The sequence below is a fragment of the Calypte anna genome, chromosome 5A, assembly GCF_003957555.1.
Source record: "Calypte anna isolate BGI_N300 chromosome 5A, bCalAnn1_v1.p, whole genome shotgun sequence".
In the NCBI taxonomy this organism is placed as follows: domain Eukaryota; kingdom Metazoa; phylum Chordata; class Aves; order Apodiformes; family Trochilidae; genus Calypte; species Calypte anna.
The window spans coordinates 3,937,743-3,962,367 of record NC_044251.1 but is presented as its reverse complement, the minus strand read 5'-3'; the positions used below and the strand labels follow the sequence as shown (position 1 = coordinate 3,962,367).

Below are 24,625 nucleotides of genomic sequence, written 5' to 3'. Positions count from 1 at the left end.
CCACGATGCAGTGGGATGAAAATCCTTGGTTTCTTGGGTACTAGGCCACAGACCCAGAGACAACAGGGCAGAGGACAGACAGGAACATGCCCCGCCGGGCAGCCTGGCACACAGCGGCTGAACAGGGTCCGCTGCCGACCCTGCGATCCCCGGTCACCCGCCCCCCGGGGCCGCCCTTCCGCTGGCCTGCCTGGCTTTGTGCCTGGACGGGGGTCAGAGGAGGAGCTTGCGAAAAGTTTTGGGTTAAAAAACCACCTTTTTTTTTGCTGCCAGCGGAGCCTGACGTCAGGGGCCGCTGTAGGCTGCGAGAAGTCTCCACACGCGGCCGCCACACAAAGGCGGCAGCTCCGCACCGCCCCGCACCGCTTCCCGCCGCAGGTGAGTGAGCACCCTCCGTGCGCGGGGTCAGACCCCCCACCCGAAACCCCCCACCACCCTCCGGCAACACGAGCGGCCACCTTCTCCTCGTCTCCCCGGGGAGATGGCAGCAGTCCGGGCTGGGGGCTCCCCGGGGTGGGAAGGAGCTTGGCCAGGGGGGATGGGGGGGTGGGGGGGCACGGGAGGGAACACGGCCTTCGCTGGGGAGAAGCTGAAGGAAGGGCGGCTTGGTCAGAGGTCCCGGGGGAGACAGCCCCCCATGTGCCCGCTCACCTGGGAAGAGCCAGGGAAGTGCCTGGAGGTGCAGGAGTTTTGGAGGGAGGCAGGACTCCTGGAGAGCAGGCAGGGATTGAGGCAGTGGTCCCGGATCTTAGCACACACTCTCTCCGGTGCACCCCGCACCGGTTCAGGTGGTGGGATATGGCTTGTGCACCACCAGCCTCTCGCAAAGGGGGGGTAGGAGGGAAACTAGTGGGAGGGGAAGGGCTGTACGGGAGTCACGGCACAGAATCTGCCCTGGGGAGGGAACAGAAGGTAGAAGCGTGGAACGGTGCTGCCTGCTCCCCTCTCTGCCCCACAGCGCATCGGCAGAGCAGAGCTTTCCCCTCTGCAGCGCCTTTTCGCCTCTTCGAGGGGAAGGTGACGCCGCTTGATGGAAAACTCCCCAGCTCCCCTCCAGTACCTTCCTGGGGGTGCCAACTCCTTGGCTCTCAGCCCCCCCACTCCTAGCAGCAGGGAAACTCCTGCTGGCGGGGTGCTGAATACCCCGAGCGCTGGGCTCTCGGCCCGGAGACCGGGGAGCAGCACAGCCCGCAGTGGGTCTCCGGGAGATAAATACCGCCTCCGGTACAGCCCGGAGCAATTTGAGCCGAGCCGAGAGTTTCCCCTCCTAGAAGAGGGGCTGCGAGGGGGCACACGGACCAGCAGCCACCCCGCTCCCGGGAGAGCATCGGGGCAACAGCGAAGGGACAGGAGCTGGGCAGGATGGTGTGGCCGCGCTAGGAGAATTTTCCTGGACCTGAGAGGTATCCAGGAAGGGGTCCAGGCGCTCCCATTGCAGTGATGGGTTTTTGGGCTCTGCTTTAACATCTACAGGTGATTTTTTTTTTCTTTTTCTTTTCTTAATAGAACTAATCCTAGATTTTTCAAACCCAGGGCAGCTAGAGGAGGCAGGTAAAGGAGAAATGGAGACTGCCATGGTGTGGCCAGGCTCCTGGCTGCTCTGCTTGTGCAGCCCGTTCCTAGGAGAGACCAGTGCAGTCTGAGAGCTTGCCGGCATTTGAGCAGGAGATGAGCCAGGGCGCCGCAGGTTTGCGGGAGGGGAGGAGCTTTGTGAACATTACTGAAGGTGCTGGCAGCCCGAGCAGGAGTAGGTCTTGTTGGACCAGGAAAGGAGTGATCAGCCTGTTGGAAAACCAGTTGGAAAACTGCATTCCATTTCTCTTATGAATGGTTTTGGATGTACCATGGCTGAAGCCATGTGCTGGGCAAAGTCTGGGAGCAGATCCAGGAGTCCCTGGGACTGTAGCTGGGATGCTCCTTGAAGCCCCACCTCCCATTCTTGTGCACCCATGGGCATGGTTCCACAGTACCCGTGCCGTGGGAGCAGAGGGTGTCTGGAGATGAGGCAGGGGTGAGTTTAGCAGCTAGGACTCTGCCCTGGGTGCTTGGAGGCCACATCTGCAGGACCTGAGCTGGAAGGCTGGGAAGCAGGGGCTCAGGGAAACACTCCACAGCAAAGGATGGAAGATGTTTACAGAACACCTGAAATCAGGAGGATGCTGCATGGGTGATGCCCCATTCAAGCTGCCACAGAAAATGGGAGAGCAGCACTTGTAACTCAGCTCAGCTCAGCCTTTAAGTTGGCCTGTCCAGGCTGAGCTCTTGGTTGGTTTGAAAGCAGCTGGGTAGGAACAGAGCTGAGCAGGATGGCTCCCAGCCAGGCTAGGCGAGGGGGCAGGCAGCTCTCACCCCTTTAAGCAGCTGGGCTGTGTAATTCCCTGTGACAGTTCAATTCAGAGTGAAGCCGGCAGCTTCACGGTGGAGGACACATGAAAGGTGAGTGCACTGGAGCCTGAATAATGTGGGGAGCTTCTCTGTTCAGCAGGCTGCCCAGGGGGCCTGGGGGCAGGGAGAAAACACTGACCCTGGGCTCTACCCTGCGCTGATGTCCTCCTGGGGCACGTGTTGTGTCCTGATCTCTACAGACTGGTCCCCTCAAGCCCATCATGGAACCAGGGCAGGTGTCATAGATTTACTGGGTGGCTGCTGCACACAGATATAGGAAGGGGCCACTTGACTTGAGATGCTGGCTCTGCACATCTGTACTCCTGCTGGGAGTGGGAACTGGGATCCCAGTGTTGGAAGCAGTGTCCCACAGAGGCTTGTGGTGGCAGCTGGAGGGGAACCATCACCTGGCCCAAGGCTACCATGAAGTGGGGGTGCATAGGGGGTGGGGTTCCTGGGCTCTTTGGTGTGGGACAGATGCCTGCTGGGTGCTGGATAAAGAAGCCACAGAGAAATATAGGGGTGTCAGGCCTGGGGACCAGAACCCCTGCTGCCAGTACGCAAATGGGGGCTGCTTTTCTTGCTGGAGTAGGAGCAGCACATGCCCAGAGGCAGCCTGGTGCTGGGTTTGCCCAACCAAAGGGCCTTCCCTAGCAGCTGGAGGTGGGGATCCCTGTAGAGAGCATTTTGACCACACTCAGGCCATTGCATGGCTGCAGGAATAGGAACAAGCTCCCAGCCCGACATATCCCTGATTGGAGGCTAAGATGCACAATGAACCTTCCTGTTGCAACTAATATACAGGGTTTAATGCATGGCAACAAGCAGGGCATGGGGGTGTACACACACACCCCCAACCCCTGACCTGCCTCAGCCTCTCCCCTGTCCCCAGACAGGATGCAGGTCCGGGGCCTCTTCCTCCTCCTCCTGCCACTGGTCCTTCTGGCTGCTACCACCGAGGCTGGCAAGAACAAGAAAGGTGAGGGGCAGACCATGCTGGGGGGGTCAGTGCTATGGGGAACAGCCGTGACCCTGCAATGAGCACCCATTCCCCTTTCCCTTGCAGAGAAGGGGAAGAAGGACACCTCTCAGTGTGAGGACTGGCGCTGGGGACCCTGCATCCCCAACAGCAAGGATTGTGGTCTGGGCTACCGTGAGGGAACTTGCAAAGATGAGAGTAAGAAGCTCAAGTGCAAGATCCCCTGCAACTGGAAGAAGAAGTTTGGAGGTGGGTGCATGGCAGCAGGGGGGCTGGATACAACCCCTGGTCTAGATGGCAGGGGCTGGTGCCCACACCAGGTCCTGACCAGCTCTGACAACTCTCCCCTCTTTTCCAGCTGACTGCAAGTACAAGTTTGAGAGCTGGGGCGGGTGTAGTTCTCAGACTGGGATGAAGACTCGCTCTGGCATCCTGAAGAAAGCCCTGTACAATGCCCAGTGTGAGCAGATCGTTTATATGACCAAGCCTTGCACTTCCAAGATTAAGTCGAAGTCCAAAGGTCAGTTCCCACCACTCCTGTCCACAGGAGGGTCCTGCTGGGACCCTAGGCAGGGGTTCTCCAGAGGTAGGTTGGCCCATTGGGGCTGGGCTTAGTTTGGGTTGTGGGAGATCAGGTAGGATACCCTCCCCTCCACATCAGCACATGTGAAAGCTCCAAAGTCCAGCCACTGGCTGGGTGGAATGCAGTTGCTGGAAGGAAAAACCCTGGTCTCCCACCAGGCCACTGTCAGTTTTTGTGGGGTGGGAATTTCCCCCTCTCCTCAGTGGCGCTGGTGCAAAACATGGTGGGGGGAAGCTGCTTGCAGGAATGCAGAGCTAGACACACTGGCTACACTTCTACCAGAGCAGGGATTGCTGAGCTGCCAGTAGATGCACTAACTCTTGTCTCTTGTACCTCTCAAATGCAGCAAAGAAGGGCAAGGGGAAGGACTAAGGTGGGAAGCCAGTATTCTCATCGGCCTCTCAACATCATGCCCATGAGGAAGGATGCCCATCTGCAGCCATTCCATGCTCCAGTCTTCCTCCTTCTCTCCTTTCTGCTTTCCATTACTTCTTTTTTTCACTGAGATACCTTGTTTTAATTTCTAGTGTTGTAGAGAGCAAATTCTCCTGTCCCTCAGGAGGTGCTGTCCCACTCCTTGCCACCGTCACCAATGTGTTCTGCTCAGCTCATCTGGGCTGGTGCTGGGATTTGCTGGGATGAGCCTGGAGAAATGGGATGGGAATACATGTATTTCCACCCTCCAGCATAAATGAGTTGCCTTTGAAGCATCCTTTGGCAAGTCTGGGAGCCTCCCTGCTCTTCTACCAAGTACCAGTGCTGGAGGGAAGGGCTGGGTGTTGAATACCCAAATAACTCCATCACTCACAGGCCCCTTACTCATTTGAGGACTGCTGTAATCTCAGGAGGCTTTCTCTACCATTTTCTGCAGCACCTGGGAAAAACACAGCCACCATCCCCAGGAACTGCTGCATCCTCTTTCTTCTGTCACTTCTAACCATGTGTGTCCATACCAGGGCTGCACCTCCTCTGTCACTGACACACCAACAGTGGTGCTGGGTGGGAGTTCTCACTTCTTTTGGAAAATGGGATTTGTTTTCTAATAAAAACCTTTTTTTAAAAAAAACCAACCTCCAAACTCACCTGTCATCCCCACGAGGTGCTGCTGTGCTGCAAACCTCAGCTTTGCCAGCCCCACTGGGACCAGCAGTGAAGCTACTGTGTGGTGAGGTGATCTGGGTGCCACTATACATGGTCCTGGAGAAGGCACCTTGGTCAGATTCTGCAGCCTCTTGTAGGCAACACCTCAAGCTGCCTCCCTTGGTTTTAGGGAAGGATGGAACTGCCACTTGTGCACTGCAGGTATGTGCCACTGGTGGGTGACACTGGTGACCTGGGGAGGAGCAACGGAGTGACAACTAATTGACTTCTCATGTCATGGCTGAAGTTGGTTTCTGGTCTGAGGTCTTTATTTGTCTCAGGGTGGGTTGGGCCATGGTTGTAACAGTTTACAAAAAAACCCAAAAACCTGCCAGGAATTTTGGGCACAGCTATGTGACTTATCGTAAAGGTAGTGATGGGGGGGCTCCCAACCTGGGCCTGAGCAGCCTTTCTCCAGGTTGCACAGCATCCCCCTGGTGTGGGGACAGAAAGGACACAGGGATGTGGAGTTTGCCAGTGCCAGTGGGACCCCATCCCATCCCATCCCATCCCATCCCTTCCCTTGGCTGTGCCCAGCCATGCCCACCAAGGCTTGCAGAGAAGCAGCTTTGGGAGAAGGTGGTGAGCAGCCCTGGTGTGATCTGGGCCATACACACGGGTGAGCTGAAGGGGGCTGGAGACACAGGCTGGAGCCCACATGCTGAGGGCTGTGCCACAAACTGATGTGGGGTTTTTGTCCATTTACAAATCTCAGCAGCCAGCTCCTTCACCCCCCCTGGTAGGAGGTAGCCCTCCCTACCACGTAGTACCTCCCTGGTACCCCTGCCCAGAGTAGGAGAGTGGCTGAGGAGCCACCACTACCCTATTCCCCTGGGACCTGTGCATCAGGTCTCCCACACCAGCCACGGAGAGAGCAGAAAGCTGCTCATGATCTAGAAGAGACACAGGGCACTTCAGCCACATTGCAGGCTCTCTTTGTGACCCCTTCCAAGACCCCCAGCTCCCCCAGTCCCTCCCAAGGACAGTTATTTGAACTGTTGCTGCTGTCCATTCCTTAGGGGCCATGTTCCCCTGGGGCCATGGAGAGAAGTCCTGTACCACACCACTGCTTTTCTTTGCAGTTTCCATCATCGTAGGAGGAGATCTGGTTTCACACACCTCACACAGGACTCAGATGCTTGGTTTGTCTGTCCAGTCAATTTCTGGCCAAGGGCAGGAAGGTCATAAAAAGGAGTGTAGAGCTGAAGCCCAGGTAAAATTCCCCCTCCAGGTCCCTGGGTGACAATGTATGATGGCATCTCCTAAGGGAAGAGAAGGAGCTTGCCATGTCTGCTAGGGTGCAATCTTGACAGTGTTGGAAGGGGACCTGGCCAGGCCAGCAAGACTGTGAGTATGCCCAAGCCAGCCTGGTATAAGATAGATGTCTGGCAAATGTTTAGCCCTAGTTTCTTTTCATTTCTTGGGAAATAAATGGTTTAAAAGTCTACTGAAGGCATCCAACATTAAGCTGTCAGCATTCAGACAAGCTCTGAGGCCCTTGAGACAGTCAGCTAGGGGAAGAGGAGGACAGTCTTAGGACAAACTCTGATGCCATTTGGCCAGCCCCTTGAGAGCAGGGAGCTGGGGAGGGCTCCTGGTGACAACACGTCCTCTTGCAACCAGCTTTTTTGCTGGCTTCCCAAGCTAGTCCCCAGCCCCAGGGTGACTGGAAGGAGCTGCAGCTCGGAAGTGTCTTGGATGTTTGTCAGTATTGGATGAAGGGCATCACCTGCAGTCCCTGCACAGTCTGCACTGTTGTGAGTGGGGAGCAGAGGTCTCCTCCTTTCCCTGGCAAAGGAAGCAAAGGGAAGGGCTTCTGTAACATCGCTGAAGTGGTCCCTGAGTGCCAGTTTACCTGGCTGTGCCAATGTTCCTGTACTGGCACATGAGAAGGTGCTTGAAGGTTTTCTTGAAAGTGGCATTGCAGAGGGCATAGCAGGCTGGATTGATGGTGCTGTTGACATAGCAGAGCCAGTAGCCAATGGACCACACTGTTTCAGGTACACAGGTCTCACAGAAGGTGTTAATGAGGACCATCACGTTGTATGGAGTCCATGTGAATATGAAGGCCAGCAGGATGGCAAAGATGGTGCGAGTGACTTTCTTCTCCCGGGCTGCCATCTGGCGCTTCTTCCGTACTTGGCTCCTGGCAATGCTTGCAAACTTCCTGGCAACATTGGCTGGGCGGCTGTTGGCCAGGGAATTGTGGTCAGAAGCCTTGGCTGGGACGATCTCTATGGCGGTGACGCATTCGGTCCCCGTCTGCTTGGTAACAATCTTAATCTTGGACCATTTGGAAGTTGGGTTCACCCGGGGATGGGAGGGGCTCTGCCCTTGCCCCACTGGCAAGATTTCTGCTGTAGGCTTGTCTTTTGTGGTCTGGGTCATGCTGACTGTGCTGGACTCATTGGAGGTCTCCTTCTCCTCCTGATGGCCAGTGACCTCTGTCTGTGCAGAAGGCTGGTCATCAACTTTCCCATTCCTCACCTCCTCCTTCACTTCCACAGTCTTCTTGGGAGAGTTATTGTTCTGTTTGATCAGGGGACCCTTGAAGAAGCTGATGGACTTGCTTTTCCTCTCTTTTCTGCTTTCAGGCTTGTGCCTCCTCACTCTGCTCCTGCTGGCCAGAGAGATGTGGATGTACAACACTGTCATGATGACCACGGGCAGGTAGAAAGCAGCGATGGCTGTGCCAAAGGTCACTGCTGGGTTGGAGAGGAACTGGATGTAACATTCTCTCTCAGGGACTGTCCTCTTGCCCACAATGAACTGCCAGAACAAGATGGCAGGGGCCCAGAGTATGAAGGATAATATCCAGGCGGCCGCGATCATTAGCCCCGCCATCTTGGTGGTTCTGCGGGCCGGGTACGTCAGGGGCTTGGTGACACAGAAGTAGCGGTCAAAGCTGATGATGAGTAAGTTCATGACAGAGGCATTACTCACCACGTAGTCCAGGGCCAACCACAGGTCACACACCACAGCCCCCAGTGGCCAGTAGCCTTTGATGATGTAGACCGTGTAGAGGTTCATGGAGAAGACCCCAATGATGAGATCTGCGCAGGCCAGGCTGAAGAGGAAGTAGTTGTTGACAGTCTGGAGCTGGCGGTTCACCTTGATAGACAGCATCACCAAGATGTTCCCCACCACGGTGACAAGGCTGAGCGAGCCAGTGACTGTGGCAATGAAAACCAGCTCCACTGTCTTGTAGTCGGTGGGAGGCTGGATGGCCACTTCAGAATGGTTTCCGAGGGTGAAGTTGTCGTAGGTGAGGTTGCCCATCTTCGCCTGCCAGGGCTGAGCTGAGAGGTTGTGCATGGGATCTGCAAGGGGAGAGGGGACAGAACAGGAGAACATTATACCTGCTGGCCCCTGTGTCTGTCCAGGCTTCACCACATCCCTTCTCCTGCTTGCCTTCCCCTTTTTCCCACCTCCTACGATTGCTGCACTGCTTCTGCCCAGCCCTTTCCTGAGCTGTGCATGAGGACCCCAAGACTGCAGCAGGGGAGGAGAGAGGGTGGAGGATGGGGAGCACACCACAGCCCCATCCCTTATCTGTCCTTTTGTAACACCAACAGTAGCAAGCTACAGGAGTGGTGTGTCCTTGTCTGCAGGCTGAGACACCCAACACCCTGTGATACAACCCTGAGGACAAGGAGTGGGCACAGGCTGGGGGCTGCCCATCCCCAACAAACTCAGACCAGTGCTGCTCTTGGCTAATGCTCAGGAATCTGCCATTGTAGCCTTCATCCCAGAACCTCTTTGAAGGCATTTTTTGTCTCTCTGTTTAATAACGGAGGAGACACAGGGAGCTGAGGGGAGAGGAGCAGGGAAAAGGATGGGGACAACCCTTCAATCAGGATGGGATGGTGCCTTCTCTGCAAGGTCAGAGACCATCTCCCAGCAGCTGCACAGTCCCAGTGTGCCCTGGGGAGCCATGTGGAGAGGCCAAGGAGGAAGGGGAGCTGTAGAACCCAGTGGTAGCACCCCATGAGTGCCTTGCTGCAGGGATGGGAGCAGTTCAATGGTTTACCCCAGGTCTGTCCCACTGGCCTTCCCAAAGCACCTCCCCAAGAGGGGGTTACCCATAAACTGAGCACTCCAAAAAGCCCACCTGCATCTCTGGCAGCAAACAGCTCCTTCTGGAAGATGAAATCTGGGGCAGGGAAAACAGCAAGTTATATTAACAGCTTCAGCCCATAGGATTTCATGAAAGTCCCACAGCGTCTTAATAAGGGCCACCAACCTTGGCAAGAGCTGGCCTTGAGAAAGGGCTGGCACTTCTCAGGGCTGTTTGCAGAAAGCTCAAACAAGGGTGAAACCTGGCAAGCTCACAGCTCACAGCCCAGCCCTGACAGGCATGGAAGAGCAAAGGGGCCACACGAGTGCCATCAGCCAGTGATGCCAGGAAATTCTGGTCCCATATCACACAGCAGCTACAGCCATGCCAGCTGTGGTGATGTTTGTCATAGGTGAGATTGGCCATCCTCACCTGCTAGGACTGAGCAGAGAGGCTGTGCATGGGATCTGCAAGGGAAGGGATCTGCTACAAAGATCTGCAAGGGGAGATAATTCTGCTACAGGCAATTATTTATGAAAGGTGGCAAAAATGATGGACAGAAAGACTGCCTTCATCCAAACCAAGATGCCCTCACCCTAAGATAAGAGGAAACTGGACCTAAAAAAAGGAATCAATTAATCAAAATTGATGTATTGGGATGAAGGGGAATTTCCTGGAAGAGGAAGAAGATGCAAAGGTGCTGGTGGAGGTAGGCTGGATAGAGGAGCTTCCCATAGGACCTGCCTCTCCTCTATCACCTGGGCCCTGTCAAACCAGTTTGGCCTTCACCAGTCTCATCCTGGGTGTTGGGCGAGCCCAGACCCCACCATCCCAGCACGGGTAGCTCCACGTGGGACAGGGACATGGGCTGCCCACCCAGCTGCATGGGTGCTGCTGCCAGCAGCCCAGTGGCAGCTGAAGCAGTGGGCAGGTATCCCCAGCAAATCTCCACAAGCTGCCTGGAGCAATGGCATTGATTCCAAACACCTGGGCCTCCTGAAGCCAATAATGCTGCATGTATTAACACCCTCCTCTCTAAAAGGGGGTATGTCAGGCTTTGGGATCAGTTCATGGTTTATTATTATTTAATTTGAGGTGAGAGGAGGAGATTCCTGCCATCAGCAAGCAGCCAAGGTTTTGTTGCAATTGCTTTTTAAAGAGATGAGGAAAATGAAGTATGGCTGCTGGGATGCTAAAGCTGTGGTACCAATGGAGACATTAAGGCAGCTCCTGCATTAGCAAGGCTGCAGCTTTGAAAGCATCTGGGGCTGGACTGCACTCAGAGGACAGGAGTACAGAGATATCTCTCTATCTCTATCTATAGGCCCTCACCTCTGAGACCTGGTCCTTGCAGACAAAGCTCTTTAAAAAGAAAGCAATGCCCTTTGGTATAGACACAAAATGCTAAATATTGACAGGGGGAGCCCATGGACACTGCCCAGCTTTGCACTAAGCTCCATGCACTGAGGATGCATCAAGAAAGGTGAAAAGTGGTTTCTGCTTCCATCTTTCCTGGGCACTCAGCTAGGGACACAAGAAGTGGTGGAAAGTATATAAAATGACTTAGAAATACTCAGTTGTGGCAGTTTGGGGGTTGGTTTCAAATGAGTTTTAAATTCTTCACTTTGATGAGTTGGGAAGATTTTAGCTGTCATTCTTGTAGCAGGTAATCAAACCAATTAGACAAGCTAGCAATCAAGCAGACATCTACCCCAGCTCTTCCAGGATGAATTTAAAAATCTTGAAAGAAAACCTTTCCTTCATCTGCACTAAAAGGAGGGTCTCAGGTTTTTTTTAACTTTAGTTTATGAACTGGCATCCTCTTTTAAGTGCATTGAGTGAAATATCAGCCTTGAAAGAGGCTTGTGTTCTCAGTTACCCAAAGTAAGAAGAGTCCAACTCACCCCACCCCATAATACCCTTTGTACAGGACGCAAAAAGTGCAGAACGGGACCAGGGCAGCTCCACTTGTGTGGCCTTGGATGCCACCCAGAGGTCATGCTGGAAACTGGCGATCTGAGCCAGGCAACTGCACCAGCATCCAGGTACATCGAAAATGAGCCTCCCCAGAAGGGAAAAAACTAAGTAATGTCCCTTTTTCGGGTAGGAGGGGGAATGAAAATGCTGAAGGGTGTGAAGATAGAGCAGAGACATAAAAGATGTGCAAGTCAGAAGGTGTGTACAGCACTCAGCCTCAGCCCAAATGCCCTGGATAACTTCAGCCATGCCCCAGCCTATTGGGCACTCCTTCATTCCCTGTCTTCTGCTCTCTCCATCCCACTATCTCTCCCACTCTGGACACTCACTCTGAGCTCCCCAGGACAGCCCAGGGCTGCCTTTGCCTCCTCAAGCATGGTAGACAGCTCAGTCCAGAGCTGGGAGCAGGTCCCAGAGCAGCTGACCAAGCCATGCATTGTGCCTGGACAGGCACTGGGGATGGACAGATCCTGCTGATGCCTTTGGGATGGAGAGCATCAGGTAGAGTGCAGAGGGACCAGGTGGGGACACAGCCCTGGGGCAGTGCCTGCTCTGTCTGCACCCCCAGGATGTGCCTGAGGGTCCAGGGAGCACACAGAGGAGCTGCAGTGCCACAAGACTCACTCGTGTGGCTCCATCTCCACTCTTACACCAGCTGCATCCCTGTTCCTGACACTGTAAAGTCCCCAGACACCAAGACACCTCTCTAGGCACTGGGGTCTCTCCTCTAAAAGCCTCGTCCATGCCCTCCAGTGTCCAACTCTCTCCTCCAGGACCTCACTCCTTTCCCTCATGCCCCAAGTCTCACATTGCCCTGCCTGTGTCCATCCCCTTTGCCTCTAACCTCCACCAGGGAGGAGACACAGCTGTGGAAAAGCCCATAGGCCACTTAGGAATGCTCCTGGGGCTGAGACCCCATCTGTGACACCCCCATTCTTTGCCTGCAGCACTCTGCTTGTCAGCTCCCAGACCTGCTCTCACCACAGTAGAAGCAAATTCTATCATTGGATTCCTCCTTCCTTAGGACTTCTGGCAGTGATTTATGCCTGGTTTCTCCTCTCCCTTGGAGCCATTAGGAGCTTCCAACTCTTTACCAATAGCCTGACTCCAGGAGGGAGGGAAGCTGCCCCCTTCCAACACAGAGACATCCCAGGGAACTGCACACATCATTCTCTGCTCTGGCTGCAGCCAGGGAATATTAGCTCATGTGTTACCACTGGAAAAAGTTAGGCCAGTCCTCCCAACCCCACTGCCAGCATCCTGATTGCCCTGGCCTTCCTAAAAACACTAGGAGGGTGAAAAATCTGAATGGGACCTGCCATGTCAAGCTGCTGCTGTAGCATAGGGCAGGGCATTTAGCAGAGCCACAGCTGGCGCTGGGAGAGGAGAGAGGGAGAGGAACTAAAAAGAGGGGAGGGAGATAAAATGCAGAGCAGGTATTTGCATTTATGGCTCATGCACATCTGTGACATAAAGGGAAGGGGTGATGCTGCAGACAGATGACAGTTTGTGGCACTAATTGTGTTATTTAATACCTGTTAATTAGTTCCTGAGTCACAGCACCAGCTCACATTTAGTGAGGGTTTGTTCTGGCTGACAGATTCACACACCCCCCCCCCCCAAGCTTGGGAAAACAGAGCTCCTAGATACGGGGAAGAGGCACCTTAGAAATACAATAAATGGGCAGAAAAATCAAGGGGGAGGCCTTTGACTGCCAGGGGCACTAGCTCTGGTTTGCCTGGTCAGGGAGTGCTCTGCCAGGCTGGTGTGAAGGCAGGAAAAGCCACCAGGAAAATGGGAGCCAACATCTGTTAAGATGCCAGGGCTCCCTCTGCCCTCCTGGTTCCAGCTGGCAGCTGTGCTGGCATCCCTCCGACACAGCAAGAGTTGATGGGTCCCTTATGTCCTTATATTTGGGATTAATCTAGGCATTTTGTTTTTCCATTATATAATTCTTTCTTTTGCTGCTATCCAGCTGGTTCTGATGAGACAAAGAAAGTCCTCCATACCAAACAAGCTGTGAGTCTCTGATGGCTTTTTCCAGAGCCACCAGAGAAGCAGTGAGTGCAAAGACACACAGGAGCTGGCAGCTTCTGGGAGGAGGGAAGGGGGCTGAAGAATACCCTCTGTGCTCAGCACATCTTCATGCATCATGAAATTTTTGAAATTTTTTCCTGTGTCTAGGGTCAGAAGGGAGCATTGCAGTCACACAACCTGACCACCTGCACCAAACAAGCTGGGAGATTTTTGCTGCTGCTCATAATGAGGTGTTTGTTGCTGGGTTTCAAAGCAGAACCAAGGCATCTTGGCCAAGGTGGTGTGCTCCTGGCTGTGCACTTGCAGATCAGAGCAAAGACTTACAAACCACCCACCTAAGTAGTGCCCAGCCCACTCATCAGCATCCCACAGATGGGACAGCTGCAACATCTGCCCGAGATACACACCACACACACACCCCACTGCTGCCTGCCTGCATTCCTGGCATGCCAGGTACCATAAGCAGCTTGCAGAGTGCCACACACCATCTAACCCCAGCATCACTTGGCAAGAAGCAACTCAGCCAGAAAGTGGGTTTCAGTAGTTAAAAGTCACTCCTATAAATAACCTTCCAGCATGCTGCCTGCTCTTGACAATTAATGAACCATCTGTCACCCAGTTATGAGGCCAAATAAATAACCTATCCGTGGAACACTAACAGTGAGTGGGGACAGCAAACACCATGCAAGCTCACTACAGCCTTACCCTTCTGTGCCCAGCCCATGGTTCCCAGGCACTGTGCCCAGCAGCTCCCCAGCAGCTCACAGGGAGAAAAGTCTCACCACAGAGGTATCCTGCAGCAGGACAGGGGAGGCCACCATCCCCACACTCTTCTGGTCCCCTCAGGACTGTGGCTCTGGGCTGGTATCAGAACTAAGCCCATGGCAGTGAGCTGGGAAGGTGCTGGGCTTTCAGCTGAGGCTGAGCTAGAGCTGTGTCTCTCCCCTCCCATAGACTGCAATAACTCTCTCTGCCTCAGAGAGATGCTCATGTTCTTTTGTATCTCTGGGATGAAGATTTTAACAGAAGCAACCCAGGTGCAGCTACAAGTCCTGCTGCCAGGAAGGGCTTTGGGCTCAGCCAGCAGAGGGAAAGAAGGACAAGGATGACAAGGAGTTGCAACAAGTGGCTGCCTGGGTTATCTGGGCTGTCCCCAGGGAGAGGTTAGTGGTGAAGATGCCTTTGGGAGAGAGTGCTGGAGAAGGGACCAGAGCAGGAGGAGGGCAGGGAGTTGCAAGACTTCAGATCTGGTTGCTTAGAAGAGCAACTCTCCCTGCCCTAGGAGCAAGGACAGGCAAAGGGGATGGACTCAGCCCCTCTTTGGGGACACCATTTGCACCCCTCAGCCTGCCATAGTCACCCACCCAAGGCACCAGCCCATCCCTGCCCTGCCAGGCAAGGTGGGAGCTGGACCCCATGCAAAAAGCTGCAGCACACAGTGACCACCCCATTGCCCTGGGGGTCCCCAGGGGCCTCCTCCATCAGGTGGGTGGGGATGCAACTCAAGAAATCAGAGATGTGGTGTTGCCCTGCAGAGCAGAGCTGTCAGGAGGGCTCTGGGCTGTGTTTCTCTGTCAGCAGCTCGTCACAGAGGGGAAAGCACCAAAACTTTTTCATCTGAACTTTTAGAGGACCAATGGGAAGCAGAGCCCCTCGGCCTGAGGAGCAGAGCTGGGCTCTGTGGGGCACTGAGTGGATGAACAGACCAGCTAAGGAATGGGTGAGAGAAACAAGAGCTGGTGGAGAGTGTCAGCCAAGGGCAGAAAATCAGGCAAAAGAAATGGCTCTTCAAGGTGCGTGTGGATGTGAGAGAGGAGAGCCCTAGTCCTGAACACATACAGTAGAGGGGTTTCTTTGGGGGAGTGAAGAAAAAAGAAACTGAACATATTAGATCCCATTTGATCACAAGACAGAGGGTTTGGTGTTGGAGGTGATGCCTGAGCAATGGGACAGAGTGAAGGACAGGAGCCAGATCAGAAGGTGTGCAGGGGAGCCCAGGGCTTGGGCAGGCAGCACAGCAAGCATGGGGGCCACAGCAAGCAGGGGAGGGTGGGTAGAAACTCCTCATCCATGGTGACAAGAGGGAAAGGAAAGCTAGAAAGGAGGTAGGAACAGCTTCAGGCTGCCAGGGTGGGATTATGCATCTCCCCCACAGAAGAGCTCTAAGAAACTCCTTGGAAAGGGAGAGACCTCACACAGAAACACTGCCTAAAAAATCTCTCCTTGCTGCCTCTCCTGGAGGCTGCCAAGGGCTCCTGGCTGGGCAGAGGGAGAGCCAAGCTGGGGCTGCAAACCTTTGCAAGCTGCAACTCTCCTGCTCAGGCAGCCCAGCTCTGCCTAGGAGTCACCTCTCTCATTGCAGGATGTTGGTCCCCAGCCTCTCATGGCCCTACACTAAAGCAGCAGACAGTGCCCTGAAGCACTGCATGTGGTGAGGGATTGGCCACCCCGTTGTCTTGTGGCTGCACAGGGTAGCAGAAAGTTTCATGAGCTGGGCATCTCTCATGGGCACAGCCACGGTGGGTATCCTGGGCTCTGCAAACAGCCTAGAGATGACCATGCTGGATGCTGCTCTTAAGTGCAGCCAAAAGACAGGCTTCTGGGGGCTTTAACTACGACTGCACATGCTGCAGCTGCTGGCACATGCTGCAACTGCTGCAACATCCAGCTGGCAGAGCTGGGATGCAAACTACACTGAAGGCACCAGAGATGGTGAGATGCAGGGTACACCCCTTCCCATCTCAGTCATGCAAAGATCCCACAAGGATGCCTGTCCCTCTGGGAGAGCCTGCTGTGCTGCATGGGAAAGGGGGAGCTGAGGGGGGGGTTGTGGGCAGCTAGCATTGACTTTGGGTTTGAGAGTGAGCAAAATGAGGTGCCATGCATGACCTGGAGTGGATGCCAGGACCTGGGGCGCTGTGTTTGCAGAGTGATGCTTTCAGATCTCAGTGTTGCACAACTGGAGCTCTGAGTTTGCCACAGACCTAATTCTGCTTTAAGAATCTCAAGATGTTAACTCATTCACCAGCAAACACAAACCAGCTTTGCCAAGAGCCTTAAACCTACATCTGACACTTCATCCCCATCCTCCAGACACTTCCCCTCAGCCTTCTGCTGAGCCAATGCCAGGACCACTGCCTCCTGTCCAGCTTTAGCAGTGCTAGGACATTCTGCTGCTGCCACCATGACCCTTCAGGTGCCATGAAAGACATTAGATTTAACAGCAGCTGTGGTAGCAGAGGGGCTGCTTCTCTGCCCAGCTTCCTTGGCTACTGGAGTGCAACCAGCAGTGAGAGCACCGTATCACATCGATAGCTTTGGCTGAGCCAGCTGTGTCCAAGGAACTACATGGCTGACACTGGGACCTGCCTGTAAAGGACAAACCTCCCAGCTACTACTCTTCCTGCACCAGCTAACCCAGAATTAAACTCATCCTCATGGTTCCCTGTGTCCTTCTCCAGCCATCTCTGAGTCATGGAAACAGCACCCATGGTGGGTGCAAGTCCCCTGCACCAGCACATCAGCCTGCCTGATGCTGGGGCAAAAGGCTCCAGGGGTGATGGGGACAGGGTCACAAGTGCAAGACACAAGTGTTGGTGTTTCTCCTTCCACTCTGATTTGTGTCACCTCCATCAATGGTTTCAGTGATCATCAGTGTGATGAGGCTCTGTGCCTGCAGCTGCTTCATTTGGAGGCTGGTGAAGTTGATTTTCTCAGCAAACTTACACAAAGGTTCAGTTTATGAACCTTTGTATGATGTTTCTCCTCCATGTAGTGCAGCCTCCAGGCATCCCTGGAGGGTCCCAGGAGCAGCCCTGAGGTGAAGCGTGAGCAACACATGAGAGATCAAGATGGGGAACATCTCTGGCAGAGCATCACTTACCAATGCTCACTGTGCTGGGGGACTCAAGGTCTGAAGCCAGGTTAAATGACAGCATTGTGGCCCAGAGCTAAGGCCCAACAGCACTGGTGCATCCATCCACAGGGAAGGTGGGATGGATGCCAGCACGCACGCAGGGTGGGAACACCGAGGTGTCTGCCAGGGGGGATGACACAGGGGTTGGTTGTGTGTCTGCTGCTAAAAACCTGCCACTAACCATCAAGGAAGGACCTGTAGGTGAGACAACCTGACCTCTGCTCCTGCATCAGCAAAATACTGGTGTAACAGGCAAGCCTGCACAAGGAGCACTTGCCCCAGACCCTCGTCTGAGAAATGCTTAACTCTGTCCCCTCTCACCCTCCTGCTTTGAAAGTTCAGCAAATGTGTTTGTCTGAATATAATGCAAGGGTCAACCTCAGTACCTTCAAGTGTCTGGATGCAGCAAGCTTTTCCTGTGACTAGAGGGTTAAAAGGATATTGCATGGCCAGTGCTCTCCTGGGGCTCATGCACTCTTCCCACTGGGATACAAGTCAGGTAACAGCCACCCAGGAAGCCCCTCATCTGCCTGCAAAAGTGCCTGTGAGTCTCCCTAGAGACAGCCTGGCTGTTTTCTAACTGGTTGACCAAACCCCTCAGAATAGGGATGGCTTTGGCTTGGCTCCAAACACTGTCTCAAAAAGGCTTCAACGTGGCCCGGGTTCTGAGCCCCCCCCACCCTGGTCCTCAGCAGAGTCAGGGTGGGTGCCAGTGCAAAGGGGGGATAAGGAGCAGTCAGTGGGGAATGTTGTGAAAGGGATAAAGAGATGAGGGGAAGTGGATGGTAACAACTGGGTCCAAACTTTCACTTCCTGTCTGTGTCAGGTCCTGCACTCTCACATGTCCCCAAAAGCAAAAGATCCTTTAAATACACAGTTTTGAAGACAGCTCAGAATGGATGCTAAAATAAAAAGCAAACCTCTTCCCTTGGCTTACTGGCAGCAAGGGCAAATCCATGTGTCAGACCGAGCAGGCACTGGCTGAAGGACAAATGCCTGCTTCTCCAGAAGGTGCCTGTCAAAGCCCTGACTTTGAGTGCCAAGGAGAAGGGGTCAGCTTGAGCACACAGAATTCTCGCTGTGTGTACATGGATGTGGAGAGAGGAGCTTCATTTGTGGAGAAAGAGGCAGCCCCTTGCAAGCAGCCTCCATTTCCCTCTCCTCTTGCTTTTGCTCTCCATGCTGCCTTTTCAGAGCTGTGTCTGCCAGCTCAGCTGGGCACTCACCAGCCCCTTTCATGTCTTTAGGTGATGCTGGCCAAGGGTGGGCAGAGAAGGCTCAACAGCAAAGGCATTCTAGGGACTGTCCTGCATCAGCTACTCATCCTAATACCACTATTTCCCTGTTTTGGTTTGGGTTCTTTTGTTTGTTTTTTGTTTCCTTTTTTTTTTTTTTTCCTGGGGAGATGTTTGTCATTTTAATTAAAAAAAACAACCCAAACCAACAACAAACCCAAGGAAAAGCCAACCATGACAAAACCCGATATCAGTAAGATCCTCAGGGGAACAGTTTAAAGAGAAAAACCATGCTCCTTCTGCAGACAGAGTAATTGGATCACAGCATTAATTAATCATTTCAGTTCATTTCTTTCCTATGAAAAAAACCAGACTGACCCGCTGAGATGGCGTGCCCCTTGTGTGAACAAACAAATTGCCTTTACCGAAAGTCCTCCTCCCCCTCCTGCCAGCTTCCACCTGCACCCTCACTGGGTCACTGCTGATCCCTCCTACAGCCCAGGGAACCTGCTGCAGACTCTGAACAAGGATGTGTTGGCTTTGCTTTCACAGGACCCAGGGGCTGTCATGAGCAGGGGCATCACCTGCTCCCCACCTTCCCCAAAAAGGGGCTCTGCCCACTGGCATCCAGCCCAGCTAAGAGGTGAACCAAGGGTGGGTCATTATTTCTTAGGATCTCTGTACAGGTGCAATCACTCCTTCATTTTGCCTGCTCTTTGGGGGGGTGTCTCATGGGGAGGGGAGGGATGGAGGTGCAGTCCAGGCTGCAGTGCAGCAGCAGGTTATCAGATCACAGAAGTCAAGGCTGTAGGAAGCAGGAGGTGATGCCCAGCAGTACTGATGGCAAAAAGCATCTTGCTGTCACCTGTGATTTCATCATGAACGTTGTCCCTGGTGATGCTTCACCAAAAGCCTGGGCTCGAGGACCTGGGCATCTGAGTATTTTGACTGACAGTGCCAGCATTCACAAGCTACCCCACTGGGTGAGTACCAGCCCTCCCAGCCCCTCTGCTCATCCTGCAAGTAGTGACAGGAGAAGCCAAGCCATCCTCAGAGGTCACTCGAGGCATCTGTGACAAAGCCAGGAGCCTTCAAACACCCAAGCAAAGCTCACCACCTTTGCCAGATGCCAACAGGGCACAGAGGAATGACAGTTCTTGTGCAGGCTGGGAAGTACTGCCCTAGCCTTGGGCTTTACAAAGACCAGCTAGAAAACGTGGCCACAGCACAGTCAGAAGGGTTGAAAGCAGGACAGAAGAAAAGCCGGTGTTGCTTGCTTTTTCAAAAAATGACAAGAACTGTTCCCTGATTTAAAGCCAATTTCATTACTCTGGGAGAAAAGAAAGGTCTGGCTGTCTGAATTTTGGCCACAATGGGCCATGGCAGCTCTGCCATTGGGTAGGTGGGATCCCCACCTTAGAAGCAGAGATATGGGGGCCAGCTCTGTAGCCTTTCAATGTACAACCTGGCAAAGGGCTCTGCAGGGGCATGGGGGGGACTTCTGTCTCATCGTGTCCTGGGAAGTGGCCACAAGGGCCAGAAGCAATTTTTTCCAGCATGGTGACAAAATATCTGAAAGATAATGGGATCCTGTCCCTGCCGGTCTTGTTGGAATACAGAGGGAAGCAAAGAAAGGATCCAGGTAGTTTCCTGCATGGAAAACAAATCTTTCAAAAGGAGGTACCACGGGAGCAAACACCACTCTGCCTCGGTTCCCCGCTGGGGGGGCTGCGTGCCCTCGGGGCACAAACTACTCATGGCATGGTTCCAACAGGGCCAGTTCCTAGGGATCGGGGGGACTGAAGTGCCCTGGCCCACGGACCCGGGGAAGGAGGTGCTGGTTTGGGATGGCAGTGGGGAAGGGACCTTGTTCCACTGCCGGTGCCCTGGCAACCCTGCACGACTCCACAGATCCCGGGGTACTAAACCAAGGCGTGGGGCTGAGCCACGGGGCATCCCCGGTGTTCCTGGAGAGATGCGGGCGTGCGGGAAAGTTGGCAGAGAGGCACCCCCACCCCCCCCTCCCCGATTCCTGGGGGCACCGGGTACTACGTCCCCTGGGAGCCATACTCCCTCCCCCCCCCCCCCCCCCTCCCAAAATACCACCCCCGGAATTATTCTGCGGGAGGGCCCTCGCGGATGCCCGTCCTCCCTCTTCCCCCGCACACGGACCCCCAAGCAGCGACTCACCGGGCAGCCCCCCGGCCGCTGCCGAGCGGTTCTCAGCGGCCATGGTGCAGCTCCGGGCACTCCGCCGCGCCGTCGGGGGCTCCTGCACACATGGCCCCGGCCGCGTCCCGGCTCCCTTCGGCGCAGAACGCGGCGGAGGGGCGGGGAGGGGCGGGGAGAGGGGAGGGCCCGGACCTGCCGACCCGGCCCGGTCCTCTCCCCTTCTCCCGCCCTTCTCTCCTCTCCCACGCTCCCAGATGTGCCACCCCCAGATGTGTCTCCGCCGCAGAGACGCTCACCGAGAGGTGTGCGGGGGGGCACCGTGGCGTCCAATCCCCGCGACTCTGTTGTCCCCCGATCTTTACCCCCAGATGTGTCTCCCCGTCGACCCCAAATGTTGGGAGTGGGGCAGGCGGTTCCGGGCAGCTCCGGTCCGGAGGGGGGAGTTCCTGCAGCAGCAGCACCGCGGACAGCACCATCCGCTCCTTCCCCCCCAGCACCCACCGGACCCGCCCGGCACCGCGGCCCAAATGGCGGCACCGGGGGAAGCGGAGCGGGGTCCGGCACAGGATGGCACAAGGAGCCCCCGACGTGCTCCCCGGCACTCAAAACGCAGCTAAAATCCAGACCCTGGGCACACATCTGCTAACTTGGAACACACGATGGGCTCTTCATCGGGCTGACACTAATACTCCGTGTTGGGGCTTTCCCCAAGGAATAAACCCATCGATTTCACTGTCCTGCCCCACAGGTATTGACTGCCTTCTTCTTGCACTGAAGGTACGAGAAAGTGTCAAGCGAGAAGAAACAAATAGAAAAAAAATAATATAATTATAATAATAGAAAAAAAAATAAATGTCTTCCTTTCCCTCTGCACCTTTCCCCTTCTCTGCTTGACGAGCTCTCTCATCCACCTTCTGCCTCTCACTTGCACTGTCACAAAGATACACATGGGTATCATTTCCCCATCTGCTCTGCTCTTACACATAACTACACATAAACAAATAAAAACCCCACTTTCTGCCTCTTTGGTGTGATTACTGTCTCAGGCATTAGCCACTGCTTCACCTTCTCACCCTTCTCTCTTATATCTCTTTCTCTGGGGGGGTAGCACTTAACTAGAGGCCAGTGTTTGATGTCCACGCTGCATCTTGAAAGCCAGACATGCCAAGTTCACAGAATTGGCCTCTCCTTTCCCCAGATGCTGCAATCTGATATCTTTTCTCTGGAAATGAAGACATATTTCTGAATCCCAGGAGAGAGAGAACACTGAACATTCAGACAATTTTCTCTGATGACACATCTCCAGCTCTAAGTACTTCACGTTGCACCCTGGAAAAACTAAAAAACTAAACTAAAAAAACTGAAACCTCTCAGCACTTGCATCCACAGCTCAGTTGCTGCCTTTTCACACTGCGAGGGCCCTGCCACAGCAATGAGGCAGACACACACTGTATTTGGGCCACCTTAGGCCAGATCCTGCAATTCCTTTAGTGAGTGTTCAGTCAACAGGTATTAATTTCTTAATTAATTCTTAAGACAAAGCTTTCCCAGCATCAGCTGGTGTGAAGTCATGTCACTGCACTGCCTGCAATGAGACTTTGCTGACTTTTGCCAGCTTAAGATCTTCCCACACCATATTTGCAGTCACTGAACAAAACCTATCAAAGACTCCAGCCAGTTAATTGGAGACTCTTGCCTCAGCCCAAAGCCCTGGCTTCAGATACCACCCTCTCCTTCTCCTGTGCTTAAAAATCTTAAAGTCAAAGGACCTTTGCTATGCCCTGGGTGAACTCATCAGGCTTAGGATACGTCTAATTCAAAGACAATTTGATTGCACTGAAGTTGGGTTATTTGATTGAACTTTAGTTTCAAACTACGACTCCCCATGGATAGACAGAAGGCTGTAATGAACAGCAAAGAGTCTTCTTCCAAAGCTGATCAGGCATAGAGATAAAAATGTGTAATCAAGCCAAATATAAAACTTTTGAACTTCTAACTCTTATACTGGCTTTATACATTCTCATTAATTATAAGAAAGAAATTTTCCAAAGACTCAGATTACCCATATGTATTCCAATTAAACATGGCACTTAGTTCTCCTGTCTTGACATATCTGCACATTCCCTGCTTATGGGCTTCCAGCAGGTTTCACCAGCCCCTCTTGCTGTCACCAAAGTGACATCACTTTTCTTTTTATCTCATCTAGGAGCTGGTCATAAAAACCCAATAACTCCACTCAAAAAATCTGACCCCAGCCCTAACCCTTCCCTTGGCCAGATACCCTGTGCCAGGTGTGAGACAAGACACGAAGGACTTGCAGTTGCCCTATGTCAGAAGCCAGAGGCCAACCTGCCTTCCTGGTCAGTGGCAAAAACCAAAGATATGTCCTTCCTTAACCTCTTGGGGGATTAGGACTCGTGACAGCCTACATCTCTTGCCGTCCTTCTTGACTGACACAGCATAGTCTGGAAGGTCACCTGGGGGGGTAAAATCCAATGCACAACACCTTGTAGGGATCTGGGATACTCCTGGAGCTGGTCACTTCTCACATCTGCAACATCTCCTTTTCTTTCATCACTGTACTTCCATCCCCCTCATTTTTGGATGGCTTTTTTTTTTTTTTTTTTTCTGTTTGGCCATGCCCATAAGCTTTGCCCTGCCTGATGTCTAATCAGCAAGTGCTGCTCTTTCATTATCATCTGGCAGTGCTCCATCAGGCTCCTCTGTTCAAAAACTTCCCTCACACCAAAACAACACAAACACATAAAAATAGGCAAAGCCACTCCTCTCTCTTCTGTCCCTGAGGAGGGAGATGCAGGGGTCAATGGTAAAGGGTGTTCCATCTTGCCTTGTTACAGCTCCATCCATACCCAGAGGACTGCTCAGGAGCTGGGTGCATTTGATGAGCAAGGAAGGCAGTTCCTAGTAATTCACTCTGTCTTCCCACACAGACAAGGGAACATCCAGCTCTTATCCCCAAGAGATTCCCAGGAACTCACATGTAGAGCATGAGCTGGTGCAGCAGCCAGCACCAGCTCCTGGTGCACAACTTGTCACCTGCCTGTGGCTGCTGGAGGATTTGCCCCTGGTCCTGCAGCCCCACATCCATGGCAAGGACTCTGCAGGTGAAGGAGCTGTTATCCCCCATCCCTGCAACACACAGGGCTGTCCAAGCACTGGGTGTTGACATCTGATTGCTGCCAGCTCTGTGCAGGCTTTCCCCCTCACTCCCCATGCTCTCCCCTAAGTCTCAAGTGAAAACCCCCCACCCCAGCCAGTCCTCCTCATCCACTCTCCTCTCTTTCTGTCTCTCTAAGGCACTCGTTTTCTTTCTGCCTCACACACCCCCTTTCACGCTCCACTTCCACCAGCACCAGGTCTCTTTGCCCCAGGCAGATCTATATTGCCTCTCTAAGCACAAATCAGGCAGCCAGCCCTACCCCCCATCCTCCCCCTCCAACCAGATGCACTCCCACAAACCCACTGAACCCATCCACAGGGTTTTAATATTTATAAAAGTCAACCCTTGTCTGAAGAAAACGTGGTTGATGATGAAAGCGTTTACATTGCAAATAACTTTTAACAACCCTCCAGCAGTCAGCCTGGTGATAAATGCTAACCCCATCTATCAGCCCAGCTCAGGAGGAGAGAGGGAGAGAGGAAAAAAAAAACCAAAAAACCAAACCCCACAATGACAGTGAGAAAGGCTCAGCCCTCCCGAGCATCACCTTGCAGAGGGATATGGTGTGAAGGCTTTGCTCAGCAGCTGCTGAGAGCATTAAAGCACAGACACAGGGAGCAGGAGCAGCTGCTTTGCCTGCTCTTGGCCAAGTGAGGAGACACCCCAGGGAACCCTGGAGTTATGGCAGGGGTGGAGGGCAAGCCCTGGGCACAGAGCCCCTTAACTCACTGCTGCAGAGCTGGTGCTGCCTGGCAGAAGGTGGCTGTCTAAATGCCAAGGCAGTAATACAGGCTCTGCCAGTGCCCAGGGCTACAGGCAACAGGTAGTGCTACCCATAGGTGAGTTCTCACCCTGTGGGTGTTGATGGGTGAGACACAACCCACAGGGATTGTGGGTTGTGCCCCTGTAGCAATGGGAACAGGGACAGCACCTTGTGGTCACCTCCAAGTCTCCTAATAGTTT

General features: G+C 53.6%; 2 protein-coding genes across 4 annotated transcripts; one reads left to right on the top strand and one right to left on the bottom strand.

Moving 5' to 3' along the window:
• The first annotated feature begins 331 nt into the window (after positions 1 to 331).
• On the top strand, positions 332 to 4,954 carry MDK (midkine). Of its 3 annotated transcripts, none has more exons than XM_030452312.1 (5): positions 332 to 378; positions 3,278 to 3,364; positions 3,452 to 3,613; positions 3,723 to 3,884; positions 4,294 to 4,954. In XM_030452312.1, the coding sequence occupies exons 2-5, from the start codon at positions 3,283 to 3,285 to the stop codon at positions 4,317 to 4,319; spliced, it is 432 nt and encodes a 143-aa protein (XP_030308172.1). In that variant the 5' UTR covers positions 332 to 378; positions 3,278 to 3,282; the 3' UTR covers positions 4,320 to 4,954. The 3 variants fall into 3 exon arrangements, with proteins under 3 accessions (XP_030308172.1, XP_008498627.1, XP_030308171.1); XM_008500405.2 differs by having other exon boundaries at positions 361 to 378; positions 3,282 to 3,364; XM_030452311.1 differs by lacking the exon at positions 332 to 378 and adding an exon at positions 2,388 to 2,436 and having other exon boundaries at positions 3,260 to 3,364.
• Positions 4,955 to 6,938: 1,984 nt separating this feature from the next.
• On the bottom strand, positions 6,939 to 13,915 carry CHRM4 (cholinergic receptor muscarinic 4). The gene is made up of 3 exons (XM_008500406.2): positions 13,864 to 13,915; positions 9,199 to 9,240; positions 6,939 to 8,407 (listed from the first exon to the last, which is right to left on the bottom strand). Exons 1-3 carry the CDS (start codon positions 13,880 to 13,882, stop codon positions 6,939 to 6,941), a joined length of 1,530 nt encoding a protein of 509 aa, XP_008498628.2. The 5' UTR covers positions 13,883 to 13,915.
• Between the last annotated feature and the right edge of the window lie 10,710 nt (positions 13,916 to 24,625).